The following is a 27292-nucleotide window of genomic DNA, read 5'->3' as shown; positions in this document are numbered from 1 at the left end:
CTTGAGTGGCTTATTGCTTTATTATTACATCTAACTTATCATTAGCCCCCCTTATTCCCATGGTTTTCTGTTTATTACAGCAAGAGCAAAATTGGGTACTATCCTTGTTGATATCCCTGTTGATTTTCTAAGTGACAATAAGTTACATACTAGGAGATAATAATAATAAATGTGGCCTGTCCAAAAGTCATATTTTTAAGTCACTAACCTCAACTAACTGTGAAGAAATCTTTCAATAGCATTTCCACTTTTAATAATAATGCATATAAAAGAAGGTAAGCCAAGACCCAGGTTTATGAAATTCAGCTTTTATCCACATGAAAACATCATAAATATTGTAAAAAAAAACATGTTTTTGATGACCTAAGATACATTTGAAGTTGAATACCTTCAACCTTTCTTTCTTTCCTTATATTCAATTATCCTCTTGCAGTTCATTTGCTGCTGATGCTACATTATAAAATAAATTTTATCCAAATACAACAAATAAAAAGTTATGTTGATAGCGATCAGAACTGATTCCTGTTCTGCATTGAACTCACAGTGACATAGTCTTTCAGTGATGTCATGGATTTGTCTTGACTTCACCTACTTACTACCCACTTCATTCATAATTATCAGTTCATAATTACATATTAAATTAACTAAAAGCAGATGTTGATGTTTTCACTCGATGGAACACTTCCTCAGAGTCTGTTCACAGCTCTCAGACAGCGAGCCTCACACTCCTCTTGCGTGTCAAACCTGTTGCCGTTGCCCTCACATCCTCCATACCAGAAGCGGGTGCACTCCCGCTTGGATGCATCGAAATGCCATTTCAAAGAAAAGTTATAGCATTTCCCCATATCCTGGTCAAGCTGGCAAACATCTGTGCAGAGATAGAAGAAAATAAAATACTGAATGGAGTACTTTCATTTTGCATATCACTGCTGTCGGAACAAAACCTTGTATCTCCAAAATGGTAACTTTACAGGAGAAGGAAAAAACATACTTTACTTTTAATGTAAATCAATGGAGTCATTTTGGGATGTTTCTTTTAGTCCATTCATCACGAAATTTGCACACGTTGTAAAGTACTTTCAAATATTGTCAAAAACTGAAAAATGATAAAAATGGAGATACAAGGTTTTGTTCTGACAGCAACAGTATACTCTAAATACAAATCCCATTTCTGGAAAAGATGGGATATTTCATACAATACAATAAAAACAAGAATCTGTAATTTGTTACTTCTCTTGAACGTTTATTTAACTGACAACAGTGCAAGAATCCCAGTGTCCCAACTTTTTCTGAGCGTGTTTCAGGCATCAAATTCTGAATTTCTTTTACAAAATACAATCAGGTTGGTCAGCCAAAACATTACAAGACACTTCTTTGTACATTTGTCAGTTAAATAAATATTCAATAGAATTAACAAATCACAGATTCTTGTTTTATTGCATTTTGCAAAATGTCTCAACTGTTTTGAAAATTTTGTATGATCATATTTGAACATGTTTCCCAAAGATGGTTTGGTTTGATTCATTTTGATTAGGAAAACTCAACTAATAACAAAACAATTTTGGCTGCTCCAATAATATTCAGCACTAAGCTTTAAGTTGAAATATTTACTGGATGATTCACTAGAAAACTGTGCTTCTTTTAGCTTCTGACATTCCGGTAGCACATTTCACACTTGGACACTTTTCGAAATGCATTAAACTTTTTCAGACCACAAAGAAGCCCTTTTGACCACTTCAGCAATGGACTCACTGTGCTTTATGGCCAAATGATGACTTGGGGGTGCCTGCTTTTACTGCTTATAGCAAGAAACAGCCATCTGCGTGTGTGTGTGTGTGCGTGTGTGTGTGTGTGTGTGTGTGTGTGTGTGTGTGTGTGTGTGTGTGTGAATGTGTGTGTTTTGTGTTTGTTTATGTTACCCTCAAGTTTTGGAGGATCGTCTTTGAGAAGAATTTCCAATTCTGTAGAGATAAATGATGAAATAATGTATCAAACATATGATTTATACTGCAAAAAATCATACTTCATATGGTAACAAGCCATTAGATTACATTCAAGTCAACTAATTTCTTTGATTACAATAAGGCAAAGCAAAATGACCATTTAAATGACCAAAAGCAATGTTCATCAATCCAGATCAGGCCTGTGCAGGGCAGGGGCTCAAGGGAGCAAAAGAGCAACATGATCATGAATCAAAGGGCCAACATATAACTAGAAAAGTGCATTTCCTGAAGAAAACACAGAGTGATTACATAGCTTGCTATGTGGTTGTTAGGGTGTTGCCAGACAGTTACTATGGTCAACAGCTGCAAAAATGTTGATAAGTAATCACTATGATATCCCAGGTGGTTGCTAGGGTGCAGCTAGGTGGTTGCTATGGCTCCCCACATGGTTAATTGGGTGTTGCTAACGAATCTTTATACATATGTTCATTCCTATAGGAAAATAAATCATTTATGTCATTTAACGATGATTTTATAAGAAATGTACATCTCATTAAAAAGTTGTATACAAGCACACCATTCCCAATCAGACTGAACATTCCGGTGTTGGAACAGAGTTGGTATCTCAAAAACTGTGGGGTGAGTTAGCAGACAAAAATCTGGAAGAAAAATAGGAAGAAGATCAAGGGAGGAAAAGACGTTACTTAGAGGAGGGCGGGTCAGTATGGCTGTGGTTTAGAGCTTGAGGACCTGCCCTGAGGCAGTACATGCAATTTGGTGGCTGTTGGCCAAAGGAAAGAGCAAGGCTTGTGTGGGGCTGAAAATAAACGGGACTGTACAGGAGGAAAGAGGGATGACAATAGATGAGTCCAAATCAGAACAACATTGCATTCATGCTTGGGGTCCTGCCTTGAGATAGTATATGAGAAACAGTGTGTTTTGATTGAGCAGAAGTAGAGTAGATGGGCGTGCCATAAAAAATTAATAGGATCTTATGGGGGGGAAAAAAGGCATAAACATGAATGTAGCAGGTGGATAAGTTCATGTTTCCAAAAGTTGTGTAGAAGCACACCATTCGGCTGTACGACACACAAATCAAATTTGGTTTGGAGTTGACATTTCAAAAACTTCAGGAGAAGAAGGTCAGACAAAAAATGGGTGGAATAATAGTAATAAAACTTAAGAAGAACAACTGTGCATATGCAATCACACTAAATATGCTCTGTATAAGGTATATGATTAGCTATAAAACTACAAAGCAGTGACGTATTCCTCTATTTAAGATCTGCACAGAACCTGGTATAAATCACTGTTTTTTGTTTGCTTGTTTATTTGTTTATTTTTTTTTCATGTGTGCAGTCAAGATAGATTAGAGTTATTGAAGTGAAATCTCCACAGTCAGTCAGGCAGCCAACAGCAACGAAACCTGTGAAACCCGAGCCAAACAACTAGCTCTACCATGAGCCTCGTCTTGCTAAATCTTTAAGAATGGCCACATAAAATACAATTATTATACACGGCATGCTGAATTACACACTGACTGAGGGGTCAGCAGGGACAGAGGGCAGAAGCACAAGGACTCAAGCCTCTGGGGTCTATAAATGCCCATGCCTGATCCAAATCTCAAACCCTTCAAATCAATCATTATCTTTTGTCATTTTTTCCAGTATAGTGGTCGCTGCTGACTTACCCATTCCTGTGCACGTCTCTAAGCACTCGTCCTTCTTAAGGAAGCGATTGCTGTTCCCATCACAGCCACCATACCAGAAGTGTCTGCATTCCTGAGTGTTTCGGTCATAAAACCACCGGGACTGATAACTGGAGCACACGGTGCCGACGTCCTTATTGAGCAAACATCGAGCTGGAAGGCAAACATTAAGTGCTTGATTAACCTTACACTCAACTGCCTTATACTCAAATTCCACTTAAGTATTGAGTCTCACATAGTTAAAAGTGGAATTGTGGAGACCAAAATATAACTGAGTGAAAGCAAATAATTATTAATGTTTAAAAATAATCAATAGTGATATACCAAAACTGAAAATTCTTGAAACGGAAAGCGAAATTTAGTGCATGCTCACCCAAAAACCAAAAAGGGATAGAAGTAGTTCTTTATGTATAATTTGCCAATTTATTTATACTTTCAAAGTAATATAATAATGCTATCTAGGGGATTCATTTAGTTTTAATCAGCTCGTTACAAAATAAAATAAAGATGAAAATCTGAAAATATATCTGGTGGATTCCCAAAGGCATCTTCTGCTGAATTCTAGAGCGTCTCTGCTATAACAAAGGAAACACCTCATCTTTTAATATGTGAAGCATGTAGACCTGCTTAGTCTTTAGTTTTATTTTTTCAGTCAAAATTGTCAATCTTTTTATTCTGAACAACGAAATATCTTGTTTGGTGGATGAAATTTTGGTGCATCCCTAATTATCAGATATATAGAAGTAAATAGGCAATTAAAAGTTGGTGCAGTGGTGTGTGGTGCAGTGACTAAAGTGTAGTACTAGTCCTCACACAAACACAAATTAGCATAGTTGTGACATATATTGAATTCATTAACTTCATATCTAAATAGACCTTTTTCCTTTGCTACTTCTAGCCTCTGGTCATATTAAGCACACTTTAAAAATGCTCTTTTTTCTACCCAGGGTTGAGCCTGTTAACATCCTGGAATCAAGCTTTGGTGCAGGTTTCTGCTTGCGGGCCTTCAAAATCACTACAGTATGGTCCAAAAGCCCAAACTTTCAGCAGAAATTAACTGCTGAATTATATTTATCAAACAAGATTCCACTGACAGTATACATTTTTTGTATGTATTCTTATTACCAAATACATTCAGTGGTGAGTTCTTTCAGTTGCATCCACCACCAACACCGATGGCAGTTGTCAGTTGAATGTTTCATATTGAGTTAAATTTTCCCATAATTTCCTAAGAATAAACCCAATACTGGGAGCCATGGATGCCAAAGGTCCCCTTGTATAAACTTATTATACAACAAAAAATTAAAAGAGTACAGAAGATTCTCCTGCAGTTTTCCACTTTAAATGAACAATCAACACAGCCGCTAATAATCACCATTTTCGGCCATGACAGTGTCACCAAGCCAACATTTATGTGGTAACATGCTGCTGTCAGTCACCAACTGCCACAAGGCATGGATCAATTTTTAATGCCAACATGTAAAGACGATTTACGATTACCTTGAATACTAGGTATCAATAAGGAACTAATATTACTTATAAATAACAATAGATATAAATATAGTTCTTGGTAATGGACACCAGCCTTTGGACCCTACTGCATACAGTGTGAACTACAATATGTAGAGTTACAAAAAAGCAAGAATAAGTCAGATTTATGTACCCTTAGATTCATCCAGCCCACTTTGATGTGTAACTTCTTTCTGCTCTTCCACTTCCTCTGTGGGGTCCTCAGTGTACTCCAGTTTTTCAGAGTGTTGCTTTGTGTGGTCATTAGGATGTACATCATGATACACAACTTGATATACATCTGAGAGCACTTCTATATGGGGCTCCGTATATGCCTCAGCATAGGGCTCTGTACTTAACTCCTCAGTATCTGCTGGAGGAATGGTGGTTGGAATAATGGTGGGCAGACCAATGCTGTCACAAAAAAGATCATTCTGTAAGTCATATTGTAAAATATGGTAGAAAAAAACACAAACAGATCCTTTATATTGTTGTTTAAGAAAATTGTTAATTGCCGTTTGGAAAAAATGGTTTAAACAATGTTTCTATGCACTTTGTGTATTATGTACAATGCACCATGTCCACACTATTAAAAAGATTGATACATTTTTATGAATAAACATTCCCGAAACATGCTAAACATGTAATGGAGTAGTAATTAATTAAAATGATAATTATCACCCAGTTTTCATGTTTAGGATTATGTGTTACCTTCCAGGTAGACGCACAGGACCAACGCCCCCATATGGCCCATATTGCCTGGGAACAAAGGTGCTACACTCACTGCTTTGGGATGAAGGCTTGGAAAAGAAATCTCCTGTAAGCAGAGGAAAGGATGGCATTACAGGGGTGGGTGATGGCAAATACCTAAGTTCACAATACTTTAATACAAGGACTGAAACTACCCACCCAGAGACAGCAGCATACAACCCATCACGCTTTTACAAATCCTGTAATCCAACCCACTAATCTTTTTTAGTATTTACATCTGATTTGTAAATTTGCTTCACCCAACAAACGCTGTGACTGGTCTCCCAAGATTACATAAAATCAGCTTAGAATGATGATCACATTGTGGAAAGTGAAAATAGAGTAATTGAGAATACTGCAACACTACCCTATACCTCTTTCATTATTGGCCAGTTTCTGACTATATTATACTAATGTTATGGTCTTACTTAGTTTAGATAGTCCCCCCATAGATTATCTACAGATATCCAGTTTAATAACAAGCTTTCATTATTACATAAAATCAGCTTAGAATGATCACATTGTGGAAAGTGAAAATAGAGTAATAGAGAATACTAGATCACATCTGGCTCCGCAACACTACCCTATACCTCTTTCATTATTGGCCAGTTTCTGACTATATTATACTAATGTCATGGTCTTACTTAGTTTAGATAGTCCCCCCATAGATTATCTACAGATATCCAGTTTAATAACAAGCTATCATTTTATATCATTACATAAAATCAGCTTAGAATGATGATCACATTGTGGAAAGTAAAAACTAGAGTGCTGCATTCAAGAGGAACCATTCAACTGAACACCTATAACTAACTTAGCTATTATTCTAATACAGGTGTACAAAATTGAGAAATATTTGATTTTTTACATTTTCTGTAAATGACTCCATAATAATCAAGAGAGCTTTACAACAGAAAATGAAGTTATAATAAAATTAACATGAAGAATGCACCACAAATCTTGACAGCAAATTACTACAAATGATTACGGTTATTAATATCAATTACGCATTTTTTCTAGTTTGACCAATCAAACTGTCCACAGTAGTGCTGGCTCAAGCCCATCTATTGCTATAATTTTGCGACTGTGGAAAGTGGAAAGTTCTACTGATGGCTATCTTGATAAAAGATATTTCCAGCTACTGTCATGATCAATGTGTTTATCACTGTAAAACATTGAGTCTGAAGTGTCATTTACAAGCAAAACAGCTGATGCTGGCAATTTCAGTAATTCAATAAACTGGATATTTCTTGTGGGATAAATATGGATAAATCAACAAGCAGCAAACTAACAAAAGAAACAGCAAAATGGAAAGTTCCACTTCCACTTGAGAGCCTCATCTGCAACAAGAATCCGTGAACTGTATGAACAAGACTGAGTGCAAGAGCCTACAATCACAGAGACTGTGTATGTGATATGTATACTGTAATAAAATAAGAATTATTCGACAAATAATTCCTTAATAAACAATAGTATATATATCAGCAGCTGGGAAAGACTCATGCAGATGTTTCTTACTGGTCAGCATGCGAAGGAAGGCTCTGAAGAACCGTTGAGCATACTTCAGATCTTTCAGCACTAGCTGACCCAGGTGCACTAAGTGCTGCTCTGGAGGGTTGGAGGTCAGTTCTTCAGCCAGAGACCTGCTGAACTTCTCCCCCACTGTCAGGATGAACAACACCACATCTTGGCACATGCACAGCTTAGAAATATAGTTCAGCTCTTCTTTGTCCAAGTACCCAGAGTCTTCACCGAGAATTGCCAGCACCATTCGCTTCTTTCTGGGAGCTTCAGCTTCCATGAGCACATTGGTTACTATCCATTCAAGAGCTGAAAATAGGCGTGATGACCCGCCAGCTTGCTTCATAGCTTTGGAAATGTGTCTCTTCATCATGCCACGGTCCCTGAACGTGGTGAGACCGAATTCTTCCTTGATTTGGTTGGGGTAACTAGAGCTTTGCTGGTAGACAGCAATTCGGGCCTTTCCATCTTCCTTTGTGGGTTCAATGCTCAAATCAACTTCATCCAAGAGGGAGACCAAAACGTCCTTCACGCCAGAGTACTGGTTTGTTGGAAGGTCAAAGGATGCATCCATCATTATAATCAGGTCCACATCCACCTCTTCAGGTGGAGGGCTCAGGATGATGCCACATGTCAGGTCTGGGTTGCAGCGATCTATGGGCAAAAAAAATAAATAAATAAAAAAAAAAGTTTCAGTTCACCCACTGTCCACTACATTAGAAACCACTAGCTTGTACTTCTATTTACTGACTACTTTATGAGCTCCATCTATCTTGTAGGTCTACTCTACTCTATATGTGTATAATTATGGATTGTAGCCCATCTGTTGTAAGTCAGTTGTACAGCCTTGCTCTACATGTGATATTGTAATGAGAATGCACGTAAACTTTTGGTACAAGAAATCTTAAATCTTAATGCCACGGCTTACAATGACATTGTCCTCTACTTTGAGTTCCATTTTCACAAGCCATTGGATTGGCTCACTTTGTTCTAGATCACATCTGGTTCCATGACACTACCATATGCCCTATTGATTTTTGGTCAGTTACTGTCTCCAGGACTGCTGTTGACCAGATATTGTACTAATGTTATGGTCTCACTTAGTTTAGATAATCCCCCCCCCCATAGATTATCTACAGATGTTCGGTTTATTAAGAACACTACCATTTAGAAGTCAGTTGATTCTCTGCAGTGTTAGGCTTAGGCTTAGTATTAATATTAGAGTTAGTCTTGAGACCAAGATGAAGGTAAGGTTAGGTTTTGGGGTGAGGTTAAGGTTAGGGTTAGGTCAAGGTTTAGGGTTTGGGTGAATTAACCCCTTAAAGTACCAGGCTTATTACATACTAAGGCTTATTGTTCAGTAATTACAAGGACTTCTATGCAAACTGACTGAGCTATTCTTAGGTTATAGAAGTGTGTAATAAATCTTTAGGCTTCCTAGTGGGCCCTGGCAATTGAAGGGGTTCTAAATGTACACCATCAAGATAAAGTGACAAGGTAACTTGACCTCTCTGATCTGATATCATGGTGCAGTTACAGCCCTGAGCAGTGCATGAGGGTTTGTTATTATGAATAGGATGATTTACCAAAACAGATGACACACTCTTTAATCCGACTGTGTCTCCGATCGTCAAAAATCATGTAACTCCTGGTTTCATCTGCCTGAGAAGCAACGAATACAAACAGAGGTAAGAAAACAATTATAATAATACTGCATGCAACACATGATTTGGGGTCCAATTACTTGTTCACTATTAAATTACATGTTTCTGTCATGCAAAGCCAGAAATTAAGATAAATCATGTCAGATTTTTCCTTACTCAGTAAGACCTTGCAACCACCAACATTAAAGAGAAAAGAAACAGAAAATTTAGGTGAAATAATTCAAAACAAAAAATGTACAATTAACTGGTTGCATAAGTGTGCTAACCCCACAGTCTTTTGCATTTTCACAAGTCTTTGTAAATAACAGCTTCTTAGACAAGGACTTTAAAATAAAAGTTCAAGGATCTTCAAATTACTCATTATCTCACATGTTTTCTGTGGTATCAAGGTCTGACTTTGGACTGGGCCATTCTTAGACTTTGAACTTCTGCTTTTAAAGCCATTCCTTTGATGACTTGGATGTGGAGTTTGGATCGTTATGTTAGAAGGTGAAATTCATCTTTATTTTCAGCTTTCTTACAGTCTTTATGTGAAATTATTTAAATATTTATATTTGGAACTAGTCATGATCTGATCTATCTTGACTAGAGCCCCTGTCCAACTGAAAAGAGGCTGCCTCAAGGCATGATACTGCCACCACCATGCTTCACACTAGGTATGGTGTTCTTTAGTTGATAAGCTGTGTTGCCATTGCATTAAACATGTATTTTAGAATTCAGCCCACTTCAAGTTTTGTCTCATGAGATGGTATTGGATGGTTAAACCATTTTTAATACTCTGAACAGAGCTACAAACCCTGTTATAAAAAGGTGTGCACACTTATGCAATCATTTGTTTTTGTCTTGAATTTTGTTAGATGCAAGGTTCCAATAAAGATGGCCATGGTTTATCCAAATTTCTGTCTGACTTTAAAAGTCAGGTTCTACACTTTCATCATTTACTACCTGGAAGGCCCGATTGACATTTGGAGCATCGTTGAAGGCAACAAGTCCCAGATGGACATCCAAAGCCTTGAGCTCCAACATGGCTGTGTTAATGGCTGAGACATCCTCTGATCGCCCGTTTGTGATGAAGATCGCCACCTTCCTCACCAGCTTCCCATCCCGGACCCGTTTAAAGACGTTCTGAGCCACGAAGCGCATGGCCTGGCCGATGTTCCGGCTTTTCCTTGTACTCTGCAGAGACAGTCCCCTCACTGCTTCCAGTAGTAGCTTCTTCTGATGGTAGTCTGAGAAACGGATGAGGTATTTGGTTTCGCTGTTGTAGGAAACCACAGAGACCCGAGCTCCAGCTGGACAGTTAGTCTCAGTGATGGTGAGGTTCTCCAATAGTGAGAGGGCTGCTGATTTCATTCTCTCAAACACCTCAGGGGTTACATCAGCAGACGTATCCAAAGCAATGACCAATTCTGTAGGGTATGCTGGACAATGAGTGTGACCTGGAAACATTGCAAGAAAAAAATCAATGAATACCAAAAGATGGAACAACAGCAACATATCTGTAGATAGATAGAAAAGACAGGTCTTACCTAGACAGCAAGCTGTTGAAATATAAAATGTTAGAATTAGAGACTTCCAGAAAGAAGGAAAGACATTTAGTAACAATAATAAAAGACAATATCAAAACAAACACTGTATATTACTGCAAGGCATTATAAATGAAATCATTTAAAACAATATATAACAAATGTTTTCAACTAACTGTCTTTACATTATCACTGCACTGTCCACTGAATGCTGCATTATGTGGCCAAAAGTATGTGGACATCTATTTCAGCCACCCATTGCTAACAGGTCAATATAAATCATATTGAAGAGCTCAGTGACTTTCGATGTGGCGCTGTGCTAAAGTGCTACATGCCTAATAAGTCAGGTCATCAAATTTCTGTTCTGCTAGAGCTGCCCTGGACAACTGTCGGTGCTGTTACTGTAAAGTGGAAATGAGTAGGAGCAACAACAGCTCAGTAAAGTGGTGAGCCACACAAGCAAAGTGGAGTACACCTCTAATATGCATGGTTTTGGTGTGAGATGTTTGGTATGAAATGAGGTGTCTGCATACTGCTGGCCATGTACAGTATAAATATATCATGCTATTTTAAGGTATGTTTCATATAAGGAATAACTTGTGCTGCTGCATACTGTGTTGTTACATATGGGTCAAATATATTAGAGAGTAAAACACTGACATGAAGCAAAAACACTTGTATAACATTTGGATGACATTTTAACTTCTGAAAAAAACATGTAATTCTGTTGATGATTCATCTTACCGCAGTTTTCACGGACATAATTCACTAGTTCACATTCCTACAGAAAAGAACAGAACAAAGCACTTAAAACATTAAACAGTAACATGGTATTAGTTGTAAAAACACTAAAAAACACCCTCATGCACTCACTTACAAACATATACATACATTTACATACCTTAAAAGGGAATTCCGTCATTTTTTTCAGAATTTCTGCATAATTCATTTAATTAGGTTAAAATGTCATTCAGAGTGATTTGATGTGAAATGATTTGTTCTTGAGAAATTTTCACAGTGGTGCTAAACCAAATGTCTAAATGGCTTAACACCTCTAAAAGCTTCCTCACAGAAAGTTATAACACAAAATGATTGCAAATACAATGTTGTATGATACTTATCATGTGTAGGTTCACTGATCATTTTGGATTTTAAATAAAAAAGGCTATATTTCCTTTGTAGACACTGTGACCCCCCGGTTCCTATCACCACCACTGTGAAATCTGAGTCAGTAAGTTTCTCTACAATGAACCATTTCATCCCAAACCACTGTTTTTTCAGCCACTAAAGAATTATCTCGAAATTTTAAATAATCAGTGGAATTCCCTTTTAGTAGTAAGAAAAATCTTGTGAAAATAAAAACAGTTATGTAGACAGACATGCATTGAAGGGTTAAGTGTAAAACGTACAGTCTTGGAGCTGGTTCCTGGTAATCCTTTAGGACCCTATGGAAACAATTTATATTATTATTGCACTTTATCCTATTTTTAATCTTTAATAATAATTAGATAATGTGTGTAATTGTAATTGAATAGTTTTCACGAATTAGGCTTTTTAATAAAGGTAGTAGATGAACATTATGTGGCAGGTAGACATGATTCTGTCATACATCCCATCTTTTTTTGGACTTTCCATTGTTGGCTGTTTAAATGATTCTTGCACAAAAAGTAATACATGGTAAATTTTTAATTGGACTACATGTCAACTGAAAACAGAAAATACTGACCCTGTGTCCAACCAGTCCGCTCTCTCCGGGATCCCCTGGAAGTCCCTGAACGCCGCTGTTCCCCTATTCAGAGCAAATGACAAAAAATATCAAAGATTCTGTGAGCCTCAGAAGTTACATTCAGACAGTAAATTGATTAATTAATGATAACCTTACCAGCCTTCCGTGGTGTCCTTTAGGTCCTGCTGCTCCAATGGATCCTTTAATGCCATCTTCACCCTCGTATTTACATTGAAGTATTGTTTAATGAGTTGGCATTATCAAAAAGACATACACAGAATACTCCACAGTTTTCACAGTATTTTCATAATGTTTATTTTTTGCCTACAAAAATTAGCATCAACTCTGATTGTGAAAAACTTACTATCAAACCAGGATAACCAGGAAAGCCGGGATTTCCCTGCAGAAGGACACATTTTACTCCATAACTGTGATATATAACACAGCCACAGACTGTATAATAAGGTAAACTGATACTATATTGTTTCAAAAAAGTTTATACAGTATATAAAACATTTAAAAATCACTTGAAGCAGATCACATTAATTGACTATATTGTTTCTACTATCATCTCCAGAAATACACAGAAACAGTAACTGTACTTTGTGTCCTTTGCGTCCTGGAGGCCCAAACCCATCAGCACCTACGTGACCCTGTTCAGGGGAAAAGTAATATATTGATAAGTGCATATATTGATCACCGTCCTTTCCAAATACCAACTTTAAAACAAAAACATATTTACTGGGGATCACTTTGACGAACCCCATTAAAACCAAAAGCATTGATGAAAAGTGATTAAGGAATTGAAACTAATTCACCCACTGGGGGTCATTTATGTGTGAATGTGTGTGTGAATGTATATGTCTGTCTGTCTGCCCTGCGATGGACTGGCGACCTGTGCAGGGTATATCCTGCCTTCAGCCCAATGACCACTGGGATAAGTTCCAGCTCCCCACATGACCCAGAAGGATAAGCAGTTAAGAAAATGTGTGTGTGTGTGTGTGTGGGTGGGGGGTTTACATATATGATGATGACATTTTGCATTTTCAAATCAGTTTCATGAAAAGGCAGTACTAATTTCCCAGATTCACTAAGTTACATTAACTGAATATGAGCTATGTGTGATTAAACAGTAGTCCAAACTGACTTCGCAATGTTCGGTATATCAACATTCAATATATGTGTCATCTTCTCCACTTTAACTCTCAGATGGAATATTAAACATACTAATCATAATAATAAGAAATCTTCATTTATATAGTAGTTTACACAGAACTGTATAACAAAGAACAGAACTGTATAACAAAAATAAACATTGTGTAAATGTTTTTAAATGTTTTTAAATGTTACAAACAATAGGGCCAAAAAAGAGCCCCACTACTTCTTTGCTGCCTAAACAAATATGGATTTAAAAACGCCTACCAAGTTTGCATTCCTAATTCCTGTTGCTTGCCAAATAGTGAGCTCATATTTATCTGTGCTGTTAAAGCTCAGATCTTGCTAGGTCACTTTTTTCCATCCGTGAGCATTAAACCTGCCAGCTGCTTCAGAGACTCTTACAAATCAAATCAAAAGCTCACTGTTGCCCTTTTTATTTGTGTTATAACTGCTTATGAATGTTTTCTGAGGTGTTTATAGCTAATGTACAGCCATTAATAAACTTTTCATTCAAATACCTTTAAAATGGTAGTCTTATTGTGAAACTGTACCAAGTAATTTAGCAGTATATTTGAATTTTTAATTTGGACTAAATCTATAATTAGCTTCACACGCAGATTAGGGCAACAGGAGCTGTGATGTATTATAAAGATGACTACCTGATGTTAAATGTGTTATTAAATTCATGTTAAACCATTCATAAACCTTCTCGTAGTCTTATTTTAGAGTGGTACCCAATGTTTCCTCCCCGAAAAAAATCGACAACACAAACATACTTTTCATCAAATTCAAACCATAATAAAATATTTCATTTTTATCCATGAACCCAAGCAGATTGATTGGTGGACAGTATTTCTCTGCTGATGAAAAATAGCTAATATGCACTAACATCACACTTTTGTTCTCAGCAGCAATAACAGTGACTTCTAATTGATAAATGTAAGTAAAATGAAGAGTATGGGGACATACTGACCGGTGTTCCTCTGAAACCCCCTAATCCAGGGTCACCTTTATTGCCAATGTCACCAGGTGGACCCTGAAGAGAATGCACACAGATATTAGACATAAAGACATACATATATTTATATTAAGCCATTATTCATGTTTGAGTGTAGAAACCTAGCATGACAGTTCACAGAAGGTAAACTTTCCTTGTGTTTACAGGAACCAAAAAATATGTACATACTTGTGGTCCTCTGCTTCCGTGATTTCCTTTAGCTCCTTTACTTCCAACTGGACCGTAGAGTCCCTGAGGAAAAACTGAATTTAGCCAAAATCATAAAGATTCACTTTTTTTTATTATGTATCTCCTCATATATAAAACTTTGTGAACTCGATCATCTATAAAAATTACATTTCAGGATTTGCATGCTCTTAAAAGTGACTCTTTTTGTCTTGTTTTCTATTCTTCTTCTTTAATAATGTGATTTCTCAATGCTGTCTTCTCATTTACTTGTACATGTAAAATACATGATCTAACAAAGACGAATATTCACAGATGTTTGTGTCAAAACACAAGCAAACAAATTTGAAGAATATATTATGTGGACCCCGCTACTAATTAGTAACTTCAGGTGTTTCAGCAACACCCATTGCTAACAGGTGTATAAAATCAAGCACATAGCCATGCAATCTCCATAGACAAGCAATGGCAGTAGGATGGGTTGTGCTTAAGAGCTGACTTTAAATGTTCCACTGTGATATGATGCCACCTTACATGAAATTTCTCCTGGCTAGATTTGCCCCAGTAAACTGTAAGTGTTATTTTTGTGAAATGGAAGTATATCGCTGTTGTTGGAAGAAAACCTTGTATGTCCATTTTGACGTTTTTCAGTTTTTGACACAGTTTAAAAATGCCTGTTGTCCTTTACATTGTATGGAAATTTAATGATGAATAAATTAAAAGAAATGATCAAAAATGACTCGGAAAAAAGTCTGGTTCCATTGACTTACATTAAAAGTTAAGTAAGTTTGTTACTTCTCCTGTAAAGTTACCATTTTGGAGATACAAGGTTTTCTTCTGACAACAGCGATGTAGAAGTAACAACAGCTCAGCCAGGAAGCTACAGACCACACAAACTCACAGAGTGGGGCCACCAGGTCCTAATGCATGTAGGACACAAAAATCACCTATCCTCTGTTGCATCAATCACTACACAGCTCAAAACTGCCTCTGGAATGAATATTAGCATAAGAACTGAGCACTTCATGAATTGGGTTTTCATGGCTGAGCAGCTGCACACAAGGCTAACATTGCCATTGTGCAATGCCAAGCGCTGACTGGAGTGGTGTAAAACAGGTCACCACTGGACTCTGGAGTCGTGGAAATGTTATCTGGAGTGAAGAATCACGATTCACGAACAGGCCTTGAGTCCCAGTGAGGGGCAACGTTAATGCTACAGTATACAAAGATATTTTAGACAATTGGGTCATTCTAACTTTGTTCTAACTTTTTTGGAAGTCCTCCAGTTTTGTCGGCATTCATTTGCATTTATCATTTCAAGGGTAAAAGTTCTTAATTTAAAAAAGTACAACATACAAATAATCGCATTATCCCATAAAGTCTTATGATAGTGATGATGAAACATGATAATGAGGATGATGAGCATCATGGTGAGAGTCACAGGTAGTTATAAACTATAAGTGCAAGTAAGAGAACATACCTGAACTCCAGGTAGACCTTGATCACCTTTCTCTCCTTTGATTCCATCACGACCAACTGGGCCCTAATGGGACAGAAAACAAAGTCCAGAACAGAGAAAATAAGAATTAATGAAATGGGATCTAGCCCTGTGATGGACTGGCGACCTGTCCAGGGTGTATCCTGCCTTCCGCCCAATGACAGCTGGGATAGGCTCCAGCACCCCACCGCAACCCAGAAGGATAAGTGGTTTAGATGATGTATGTATGTATGTATGTATGTATGAAATGGGATATAGGAAAAAAAAAACATCTCTATCAACTCAAGTCTTTAGTAAGCTTTTATCCGTGTAAACTTGGAGCTTTCACAGCACAGAGGTTGAATATTTATGCCAACGTATTTTTCAGTAAGTAATATTTGTCCTAGAATACTGTCATATATAAGACCAGTATCACTTTAAATTAATTAATTTTGAGGCTTTGAAAAAAAAATGTGTTAAATTTAAAACATTTGTAAGGCAATGTAGTTTTAAGCATGTTCTTTATTGCAGTTCTAAACACATCCAGTAGGTGGCAACAATGTATTAATAGTCAGGCTGAAGCCCAGCTGATCACTCGACCCTTTTGTTTAAATGCAGTCGCATAGAAAAAAGGGTGTAATGAATGAGAATTATCATGGTAAATTTTAGTTTTCTAATCTTAGTTGTGTTTATTTTATCAAGTTCTTTTAAATGGCTAGTTTGCAGTATTTCATCAGGGAAAGCAGCAGTGAGGGTGAGTCAAGCTCAGTCATAGCTGAGTTACAGAGTGGAGCAGAGGATTGAGGAGCTTTTGGAGCTACAGGATTGTCTAAAAGCGAGGAGGACCACCCTGGAAGTTGCTTGGCCGGCAGCCCATGCACTCAGCTGGTGCAGCCTGTCCTCCCGGACCTGATACTAAGTTCACAGAACACCCCCACCAGAAACTTGTGGTACTCAGATAAGTATACATCTCAATACTGAGTAGAAAATCAAATAACAACACAATGAATGAATACTTAAGTATTCAAATTATTTGGGCCTTTGCTGCCTTCTAGAAATCTACCTTCTGTTTAGATCCAAAGAAAAGCATTGTGTTTGTGTGTGTGCATGTGTGTGAGGTCCTTACTCGCGAACCAGAAAACCCTGGAGGTCCTTCTGGACCTGGTTCTCCTTTTACAGTTGAAGTCAGACCCTAAATAAACAAAAACAAAAAACACTGATCCTTATTACATGCAATTATAAACTTCTACAACAATTTGATTACAAATCTTTAGAAATTTATTCAACACTATGAAATGTAAAATTTCATTCCAATCCAATATATTTTGGTACAATTCAGAATTACTTTTAAAAATGAAATAAATGGAGCATTTACACAATAGTGCACTATACAAAATATCATTTTCTTTTTCATTTTTCCTACATACATGGTAAAAAGTGTCTCGTCAAATTACACTTACTGAAAGAATCATTCATTCAAAGTATTTTTGTAGGCTGAATAAAACTTGTTAGTTTACTTGTTACCACATTAAGTAATTTTCTTAGGTAGATCTGATGAGACACTTTTTACTGTGTACTTTATTGACACCTATTATAATTGATTCCAACACTTCTACATCAGGCAATCAATACATTTTTACACCTTTACCCACCACATAGTAGTAAAATAGTAACTCATTTCAAGCAAACCCCACAGTGAACATTAACTCAATTACCGGAAGACCGTCTGGACCCTTCCTCCCAGGGAAGCCCTATAAAAAAGAGGACAGTGAGACATCTTTGTGAAAAACCCTTTGGCAAAATGTATGCTTCCACTCCAAATATTTTACTCAGACGCATGCTTTGCTGATGACAAGCCCAACGGACAACACCACAGACTCAAACGGAGAAACGGTGCCAAAGCTTTCACAGAGAAAACAGACAAGCACGACTAAGCTTAAACTAAACATTAGTACATTAGTGGAAAAGCTGCGTCGAAGATAAACTAAAAGCTGATGACATTTCAGAGAGGCTAAAATACTCACAGGCTCTCCGGACTCTCCTGGACTCCCTGGAGGTCCATCAGGACCCTGGTCACCCTGAAGAATGGACAGTCAGAGAAAATGACTGCAGACTTTGTAAGAAGTGCAATGCATGTCTATATAAAATGAACTTAGCTGAGCTGGATTTAAACATGAAAAACTCCCTAAAGGTCCCCACTCCTTACTCTCATAACTATAGAATGTACAGCATAGTTACATAGTAATTACTGAATAATTACTAGTAGTTACTATGTAATAAGCTTTAATTGGATTAAGCACCTTCTGTTTAAGGTGATAAACAATCATAGTTGTTACAAAGAATGTTAACTTTCAGCACATATTCCAATGATATGCATTACATGTCCAAAAGTTTGTGGACACCTACACATCTAACATCTCCTCTGAAATCAAGGGTATTAGTGCAGAGTTTGTCCCCTTTTGCTACAGTAACAGCTTCTACTGTTCTGGCTAGGCTTTACACTAGATGTTGGAACATTTCTGTAAGGATTTGATTGAGTATTGGTGAAGTCAGGCACAGATGTTAGATGGTCACTTCTGGATCACTTCAACTCATCCCAAAGATATTGGATGGAGCTCCATCACTCCAGAGAATGCAGTTTCACTCACCACAGCCCAATGCTTGGGGGCTTTTTATCCCTCTAGCTGATGCTTGGCATTGGACATGGAGACCTTAGGGTCAGCAATTGAAGGACCTTATAACAGCTAAATTTATATAGCAGAAGGGCTTATACATGCTACACCACTACAATGTAATAATACTGTCATATTAAAACCTCTAAAAAATGTAAATATTTTTAGTGTTTGGAAACACCTAAGTAAACAGTCCGTTACATTGTTTGAGCATTTCATGATTAACGGACCAAAAGAAGTGGCTCAAACTTGAAACAACTTCTTCAGAAACATGAGTTTCTCATGTTTTGTTCCAACAGCAGTGATTTGAACCAATCAAAATTTGAAGAAATTCAAACACTTACTGGGAGGCCTATATATCCCCTCTCACCCTTTGGACCTGGCAAACTGCTGTCCACTCCTGGCGTTCCCTATGATTCAAGCAGAGGGGCACAAGGAGATGGAGAACGTAAATCTGTTCAAAATAATCCACATGAATAACTGCCACCATTACTTTACATTATGATACTAAACAAATGCATGTTTATATTTTCTTTTAGCTATATAAGACGTGTAGCACATTGCAATGAAAAAATAACTCACAGGATCTCCTCTCACACCGTGGTCTCCTTTAGGCCCAGGGGTTCCTCTAACTCCCTTTATACCCTACAAATACACACAAGACCAGAAGGACAGAACAGCATAATTATGATAAATTGCAATCAGGATACATTATGATTCATGAAAAATGAAAATGAAAAATGTAAAAGCTTTATTTTCAACCATTTTCATGAGGTGAATCAGCGAATCAATAACCTGTAGAACTTGTTCATCCTTGAAAGATTGATCTACCTGCACCTTTTCCATATTAATATCTAAAACTTATTATGCATTTTAGAATAATTTATCTATGATAAATTTCATAGCACCTCAGAGATTGTTCCACACGTTTACCCAGAAATGACCTAAAATCTATTTTCAAGGGAGTTTAGATTACCTACATTCTTAAAAAAGATGGCTCTTCAAGAATTCTTTAGTAGAGAAAATGATACTATATAGAACGATGAACACTCAAATAACCCTTTACCTGATTAAAGGGTTCTTTGCATTGTGAAAGGGTTCTTCAGATTGATGGACAATGTGTTGCATGTGGTTCTATATAGAATCTTCTTAAAAATGGTTCTATATAGCTCCAAAAGGGTTCTTCTATTGTTACAAGCTTCACATCATAACAATAGAAGGACACTTTTCAAAAAAGTTCTATATAGAACCATATACGATACATTCTCTATCAATCTGAAGAACGCTTTCACAATGCAAAGAAACTGTTAATCATGCATGGTGTTCTTTAAGTGGTCATGGTTCTGTATAGAACCATTTTCTTTACTAAAGAACCCTTGAAGAACCTTATTTTTTTAAGACTGTAGTACTTTACTAAAGAACCCTTGAAAAAACATATTCTTTGGAGTGGAGGGGTGGAGGAGTACTTCACACTCACCCAGTTAATACCAAGAACTTAGCAAACTGTTAAACTGTGCAATGCTACATATGCAATAAATTTTACAAACATTTAAGAGTTCAGCAAAATGGGTTGAGACATGCCTCGACTCTTAATTTTATCTGGTTAACCGCTTAAATGGCCAAAGTTTCATTACATACTTCTATAATCTAAGAATATCTCAGCCAGTTTGCATTGAAGTCCCTGTAGTTACTGAATAATAAGCCTTAAAATGTAATAAGCCTGGGATTTTAAGTGTTTGTTAAGTGTTTACTGTTTAATTTCATACACTTAAGAATGCATAAATATAGATACAGTTTTTGACTGTCACTTAAGTATGTTTCTGGCTTCATAATTCCACTTTTTGTTAAGCAGGATTTTAACACAGCACCCCTACTTTCACTTAAGTATTGCTTATCTGTTTTTTTGCCACTGCTGCCTTCCTAATCTCTAAGCAACTGACCAGTTTATGTGTCTCATCCAATGTAGTGCATTCATAAAGAATATTGAAATGGACAGTGCGAGTGCCCACAGCCCTGTGCTCTCCTGCCTTAGCGGACAAGTCAGGATTAAGTTGTGCTTCTTTGTACAACTGGGTGACTTGAGAGTGACTTCAAAATAGAAGCCAAGGGCAAAGATAACAACCACAAACACTGAGTGAAAAGGTGGTAGAAGCTTTAAGGTGAGGGTGCAGCTGCTCGGCAAAGAGATCAAGTGGAGTATGGTGGAATGTGTTTACTTGGCGTCCTGGTTCTCCCTTTGTTCCTGCTGCCCCGATGATGCCCTTTTCACCCTGTTCAAAATGAAGAGTCGATACAGTGAATCAGTGAATCAAGCAAGTTCATTATGCACCAGAAATAATCAGTGAATTAGAGAAGACTGGAATAAAGTCGGATGTCCCAAGCAGAGATGGCCAGAGAGACACACACCTGTTCACCATCCACACCATCCAGACCAATCTCACCATCTTCTCCCTATCAGACAGATATCAGAATGTCAAGAAATGGAAAATGAATCTCAGGCCAAAAGAACTGAGCATTCAAATTAGACCAGGATAGTAAAATTTAGTCTGTTACTCACCCGATTTCCAGCGTAGCCTATAGAGCCCTGTTGAAAACATTAAAGAATGGGTTAATAATGCAAAACATCTTTGTAGATTTGCAAAGGCTGTTTGTATCTACATGAAGAAATAGTGACTTATTGCAACGTATGAGCCACAAACTTCAAATGAGGTTAGAAGATATTTGCATTTAAATTCTGTTATACCTTCAGGCCTCTTCTTCCAGGGCAACCCTGGTGTCCTTGAGTCCCATTTAGGCCAGGTAAACCTCTTCCACCCTGTGCCAAAAAAAATCACTATTAATGATAATAGAATCATGCATTGATGCATCAAGTTGACATTTTGAAATGTTTTGGTAAGTTAGAATTCATTATACAGTATTTAGTTCAGATAACTCTGGTTGCAAAATATTCTACAAATGCTGTTATTTGCAATGACTTTTTTGTCTCACAATAACCTTATCATTGTGCTGAGCACTGGATTCTGAGTATTGACTGGCTTTCCACTGCAGGTAACCCTTACTAAGTTCCTACTTTAGCTCATACAAACACAGATAGTATTTGGTAATATTTGACCTGCAGCCCATTTGGTCAGATTCTGAAGAAGAGTATGACCACAGGCCAACATCAAATTCCAAACCTGTCACTCACCTAAGCAAGCTTTTCAGTCGGTAAATAGACTACAATTCAGTAAACAAGATTAGCTATTAAATGCTTAATAGGCTGGCTGGAACAAAACCACATTGACATTAACTTAGTAAATACTGAAAAGCTGAGCTGAACCTGATATTGTGCCAGCTTTGTCGGGTTACAACTTGTGGGAAAATGAATTGCACAGATTACCATTTGATGCAGTGCTTGACAATTCTTTGTTTTATGTTTTATAAAAACATGATTTGGTCCATGAAAACACATTCTGTCAAGTTCTATTGCTTATTTATAATCTAGTTCAATCTATTGGTTAAGTTCTTGGTTTTAAATATAAAATAAAAGCATCTAGTGTATTGTTATATTGTCTATACTTCACTACTGTATATACTGGAGGTACATTTAGGTGTTAATTTTTTTTTTATTCAATTTACAGTCAATAATTTCTGAGATGTTATGGATGAACTGAATGCTTTCATAAATAATTAAATTGAGTTGTTGTGAAGTCAGAGATTTACACCCCTAAAATTTAAGCTGTTACACCAAATATAACATGTTAGATAAATCTTGCAATATATTTTTATTGTGTTTTGATCCAAAATTGATCAAAACACACTAATTTCACTAACCGTGGCTCCTTCATCACCAGGGAATCCAGGATAGCCCCTCAGCCCTGGAATGCCCTGTACATCCAAAGAAAACACATTACTTACTTGAGATCAATCCAAAGACTCATTCACTTCCAGGATATATTGTAAGCAGAAATGCATTTCATTGTTTTGTCCAATGTTCAGAATCTAGTCTTCTATTCTGAAACTATAGCTTTGCAATCAGTGTTGAGACTTTATGCACTCAGCGTGTGAGTACACAGGCCACACCTTCGATCCTGGGAACCCACGTTGACCTAGGGGGCCGAAAATCCCGCTACACGAACAAGTTACATTGCAGCACTCTCTTGAAGCCACTGCTTCCTGTATTTGGAGAAAAGCAACAAAAACACTGAGATAGAGAGATTTACAGTCATTTACAAAAGTTTGAGTATCCCCAGTCAGATTATGTGTTTTGTTGAAGAGAACATAAGTCAACACATCCTCTACAAGGAAGAAATTTAAATATGGTATTTCTCTGCAAATTGATTTGCTAAATTTCTATTTATTTACTGAGTTTAACATATTGGAAAAAGATAAAACATAAAATATTAAAATGTGCCATAAATTTACCACTGGCTCCATTTATTATTTATTTATTTATTTCAATTAGTCAAATTCACTGAATAAACAGTAATTGTGCAGAAGTGTGTTATTTTCACTTAGAAAATCAAGAAAACAGTTCATTTGGCCAGGTGTGCTTAAACCTTTGCTACATTTTACAGTACAATGATTTTTTGTTTTCAATTTTATTTTAAGTGAATGTAACTCACAATCTGTTCCTGTAGAGCGTTGCCCACATTCAACATGTTGATGGAAAGAGGCCTAGCATAGCTGAAGCCTCGTCCAAACTCCAACTGCTGATAGTCCACATTACCATTCAGAGCCACAATCAGCAGCGCACTGACCCCTACATCACAAAATGTTCAGTACAACTTAGAAAAAGTATGAATAAAGGACCTCAGTATGTGCAGGTAAATCAGAGTGATCGGTTTTTGGATTGGTGAGTGAGAGAAGAATTCTTTCTCATTATTTTTTAGCATTAGTTGGCTTAGAACTAGGCCATCAGGTTTGGTTTCTCAGACAAATATTGAGCATGAGCCTAGAATTTTTAGTGGCAAATCATCATTGCAACATATCAGATATAATTAATTTCTTGGAAACTGTAAGTCTTTATAGTCATTTTGTTTCTCTCCATGGTTCTACTGCAACTCACTGCTGCCCTCTGATGAGAATGATTAATCATTGCAGATGCAGTTCCATGTAGTACTGTAGTGTTTTGTTGTCAGATGACAGTAGATTGTACGGTAATCAGGCTGGTCGAATCTGTGTTTATTTTTATGCAACTCTGATGAATGAGAGTCAAAGGTGCCTGTTCCCACCCGCTTTTTAAGCCCCTCACTTGATAGCCAACAGTTTGAGAGATTGTTCATACCGCTCTGCCGGAGGCTCTCTGAACTCTCCTTTAGATGCTCCAATGTATCATCAAAGCCATCTGTGAAAAGGACCACCACCTGGAGAACAAACAGATAAAAACCATTTGTTTACAACTGAATTCTGTTTTATCAGAGAGACCACAGATTGCTTTCTGTGTGGTCCATGCGTTGTCTGACCTTCGCATATCCTCTTACTTTTATTTGTGTCTTCCCTTGTGTGAAAACCACTAAGAATATTTCCCTGAAGAACATGTCTAACCAATTGCTCACTGAACCCATGAGTTATCTGAGAAATTCACAGCATTAACTCACCTTCACCCCAGCCCTAGAGGAACTCAATTTCTGTCCGAAGGAGTTCAGAAGAAATGCGTTGAAAGCTGTGGGAGTTGTGGGCCGTAATTCCAGCACCTTCCTGACCACATTCCCATCATACTTTTCAAAGCCAAAATCATCTATAACTTTCCCATCTTGCCCAGAAACAAGTCGGAAGCCAAGCTTAGTTTCTATTTTGTCTGCCGGGACGCAGCAGAGTCCCCCCACTGTAGACATGTGATGAATGGCTTCAGCAACCAGGGCTTCCATGTGTGGACCTAACAGAGGCTGAGAGCTTGTTCTGTGCGATACATCGAAACCAATGCCAATGTCAATAGAGCAACCTATCCAAAAGGAAAAAAAGGATTACAGTCAGTCAGAAATATCCATGCCATAGTTTTAGATGGGTAAATATGCATTTACTGAAGGTTATCCTAGACTGAGTAGCCCCTGTCTTTCACTGTGTGAATACAATATGCCAAGGTATCTCTGTTGGATCATACATACATACATCATCTAAACCGCTTATCTTTCTGGGTCGCTGTGGGGTGCTGGAGCCTATCCCAGCTGTCATTGGGCGGGAGGCAGGACACACCCTGGACAGGTCGCCAGTCCATCACAGGGCAGACAGACATACACATACATTCACACACTCACTCACACCTAGGGGCAATTTAGCGTGTCCAATTAGCCTGACTGCATGTTTTTGGACTGTGGGAGGAAACCGGAGTACCCGGAGGAAACCCACACAGACACGAGGAGAACAGGCAAACTCCACACAGAAATGACCCTGGTCGCCCGGCTGGGAATCGAACCCAGGCCATTCGTGCTGTGAGGCGACAGCGCTACCCACTACGCCACCGTGCCGCCCTCTGTTGGATCATAAAACCCTATATTTATAGACAGCTATTTCTTGATTCTGTATAAATTATAAGCATAGTTTACCTTAATCTCACAAGACAAGAAGTGATCCTGTAACAAGAATGTCTGAAGACAACAATGAGAACTTTTTGGGCAGAATGTGGGTGGGAACACTGACTTTTTAGCAGGGGAACAAACTAAGTGTTTTCTAAACCAGTCCAGTGCCTTGTGAAGGTGGAGATCAAGGTAGATGGTGCCCTTATCAACACTGTCCAATGGACATCAATGCTGTTGTTAGACCATGGCTGTAATATACATTGCATGACTGAAAAGTCTCCCCAAGACAGTTCCGTCAGCGTTTTGCTACCTAGCTTGCTTTGCTTGTGTTATCGATTGTTCTCCAGATGTTAAAACTCTAGGAATCTCTATATTTTTTTTCAGACTAGAAAATTACAAACTTACCATGTGGATCAGGAATTGGATCTGGGGCACAAAGGGCTTGGAGCACTTTCTCCGTAGTCGTCTTCAGTGGAAGGCTCTCAAAGTTCTCGAAGAAGACCCGCTCTTGTGAGCCTGCTATTTTGAGAAGTTGAAAGTGGTTTACATCTTTGCCAATGCCAATGGCAAATATTTCAATGTTCTTAGCTCTAAGTTCAGCTAGAGCACCCAGATTCTCCTCATCATTAGCTTTCCCATCGGTGATCAGTAGCAAATTCTGAGAAACTCCCTTGTTTATCCTGCATCCATGCTCTGGTTTAAAGTAGTTTTGCACCACTTTCAAGGCACTCCAGGTGTTTGTGCCTTGCTTCCTTTGGGAAATGTCTTCTATGCCTTTTTCCACTCCTGCTAAATTGCTGTATTTATCTAAGTAGAAGTGATCCAGGACTATGTCGCTGAACTGGGCCACACTAACCCGCCATCTGTCTGGTGCGATGTCCAGTTTTCTGACAAGGTTGATCATGGAACTCTTTAGGACTTTCCAGTTTTGTGAACTAATTGATTCTGATCCATCGATCAAAAAGACTAGGTCCCCCAGCTCCTTCTCACACACTAAACAGAAAAATAGGAAACTTGGTTAACACATCACATCAAACTGAAAAAGCTTACAGTATCTGAAAGAAGTTTACCTGGTTTTGTCAGATTGCAGAGTTGATGGGTGATAGGTTTGCACAGCGTTTCTAAAGCTTGAAAGTTGTCCACATAGAAGGCCCTCTGGTTGTTTCCTGTGATTCTCCTCAGCTCAGCCTCACGAGCTTCTCCCACTCCAATAGCAAACATGTTGACCTCTGATGCTGAAAGAACTTCAGGCCAGTCTGGACCAAAAGAGTCAGCAACTGGGCCATCTGTGATAAGAAACAGAACTTGGGGAACATGTTGGGCACGCCGTCCTCCGTGTGCTGCAGAGAAGTAGGAGAGTGCGTACTTCAGAGCCTGGGCTGTGTTTCTGTGTCCTCCAAGGGAGCGCAGCTCTGAGATGGCCTTCAGAACCTCCGCTTTGCTGTAGTACTGGTTCAAGGTGAAGTCGGATTGAGGTTTGTCGGAGTAGACGATGACACCAAAGCGAACCCGTTTTTCTCCAACCTCTGTCTTGGCCACCACAGTCTCCATGAAGGTTTTTATACCCTGGAATGTTGCTTTGTCAACGCTACCAGCTCCATCCACCAGGAAGATTATGTCCACTAGCTCAGGTCTCTGGCAATCTAGAGAAACGTAAGAAGGTTTTGTGAAAAAATTAATTGAATGGTTGCCAAAATACCAACATATTTATGCCTTGTTAGATACATTCAGCTCCAAATGTGGCACCCTTGGTCTTGTCTGTTAGTAACTTACTCTTACACTAAATATTTGTGAAAAATCCAGTTGTTAATTGATGTCAGGAAACAAAAAATCAGTATATCACAATCATTGGCACCCCTAAACATTCTTATGAATAAAATGTAACTGAAGCATGTTCCTGTTTAAAATTCTGCAGAATATACATAAAACACACAGAGGCCAAATTCCCTTCATTCATC

At 37.9% G+C, this 27292-nt stretch overlaps 1 protein-coding gene across 1 annotated transcript in view; it reads right to left on the bottom strand.

Annotated features, from left to right (window-relative positions):
- Positions 1 to 343: 343 nt before the first annotated feature.
- LOC118810979 (collagen alpha-4(VI) chain) overlaps positions 344 to 27292 on the bottom strand; it is a 43483-nt gene continuing 16534 nt past the window's right edge. Inside the window, 34 exon segments of the mRNA XM_036575162.1 lie at positions 344 to 868; positions 1920 to 1961; positions 3634 to 3804; positions 5315 to 5574; positions 5872 to 5977; positions 7429 to 8085; positions 9018 to 9093; positions 10041 to 10534; positions 10625 to 10636; positions 11366 to 11402; positions 12031 to 12066; positions 12348 to 12410; positions 12504 to 12566; positions 12712 to 12747; positions 12950 to 13000; positions 14479 to 14541; positions 14692 to 14754; positions 16169 to 16231; positions 17292 to 17357; positions 17881 to 17916; positions 18190 to 18243; positions 19182 to 19247; positions 19420 to 19482; positions 21054 to 21107; positions 21244 to 21288; positions 21395 to 21421; positions 21581 to 21652; positions 22651 to 22704; positions 22900 to 22992; positions 23442 to 23578; positions 24104 to 24182; positions 24417 to 24760; positions 25740 to 26327; positions 26405 to 26977. Coding sequence (XP_036431055.1) covers positions 687 to 868; positions 1920 to 1961; positions 3634 to 3804; positions 5315 to 5574; positions 5872 to 5977; positions 7429 to 8085; positions 9018 to 9093; positions 10041 to 10534; positions 10625 to 10636; positions 11366 to 11402; positions 12031 to 12066; positions 12348 to 12410; positions 12504 to 12566; positions 12712 to 12747; positions 12950 to 13000; positions 14479 to 14541; positions 14692 to 14754; positions 16169 to 16231; positions 17292 to 17357; positions 17881 to 17916; positions 18190 to 18243; positions 19182 to 19247; positions 19420 to 19482; positions 21054 to 21107; positions 21244 to 21288; positions 21395 to 21421; positions 21581 to 21652; positions 22651 to 22704; positions 22900 to 22992; positions 23442 to 23578; positions 24104 to 24182; positions 24417 to 24760; positions 25740 to 26327; positions 26405 to 26977 — 4826 coding nt within the window. The 3' untranslated portion in view covers positions 344 to 686.

This window comes from Colossoma macropomum, unplaced genomic scaffold (genome assembly GCF_904425465.1).
Source record: "Colossoma macropomum unplaced genomic scaffold, Colossoma_macropomum, whole genome shotgun sequence".
Lineage (NCBI taxonomy): Eukaryota > Metazoa > Chordata > Actinopteri > Characiformes > Serrasalmidae > Colossoma > Colossoma macropomum.
This window is presented reverse-complemented; position numbering and strand designations above follow the sequence as displayed.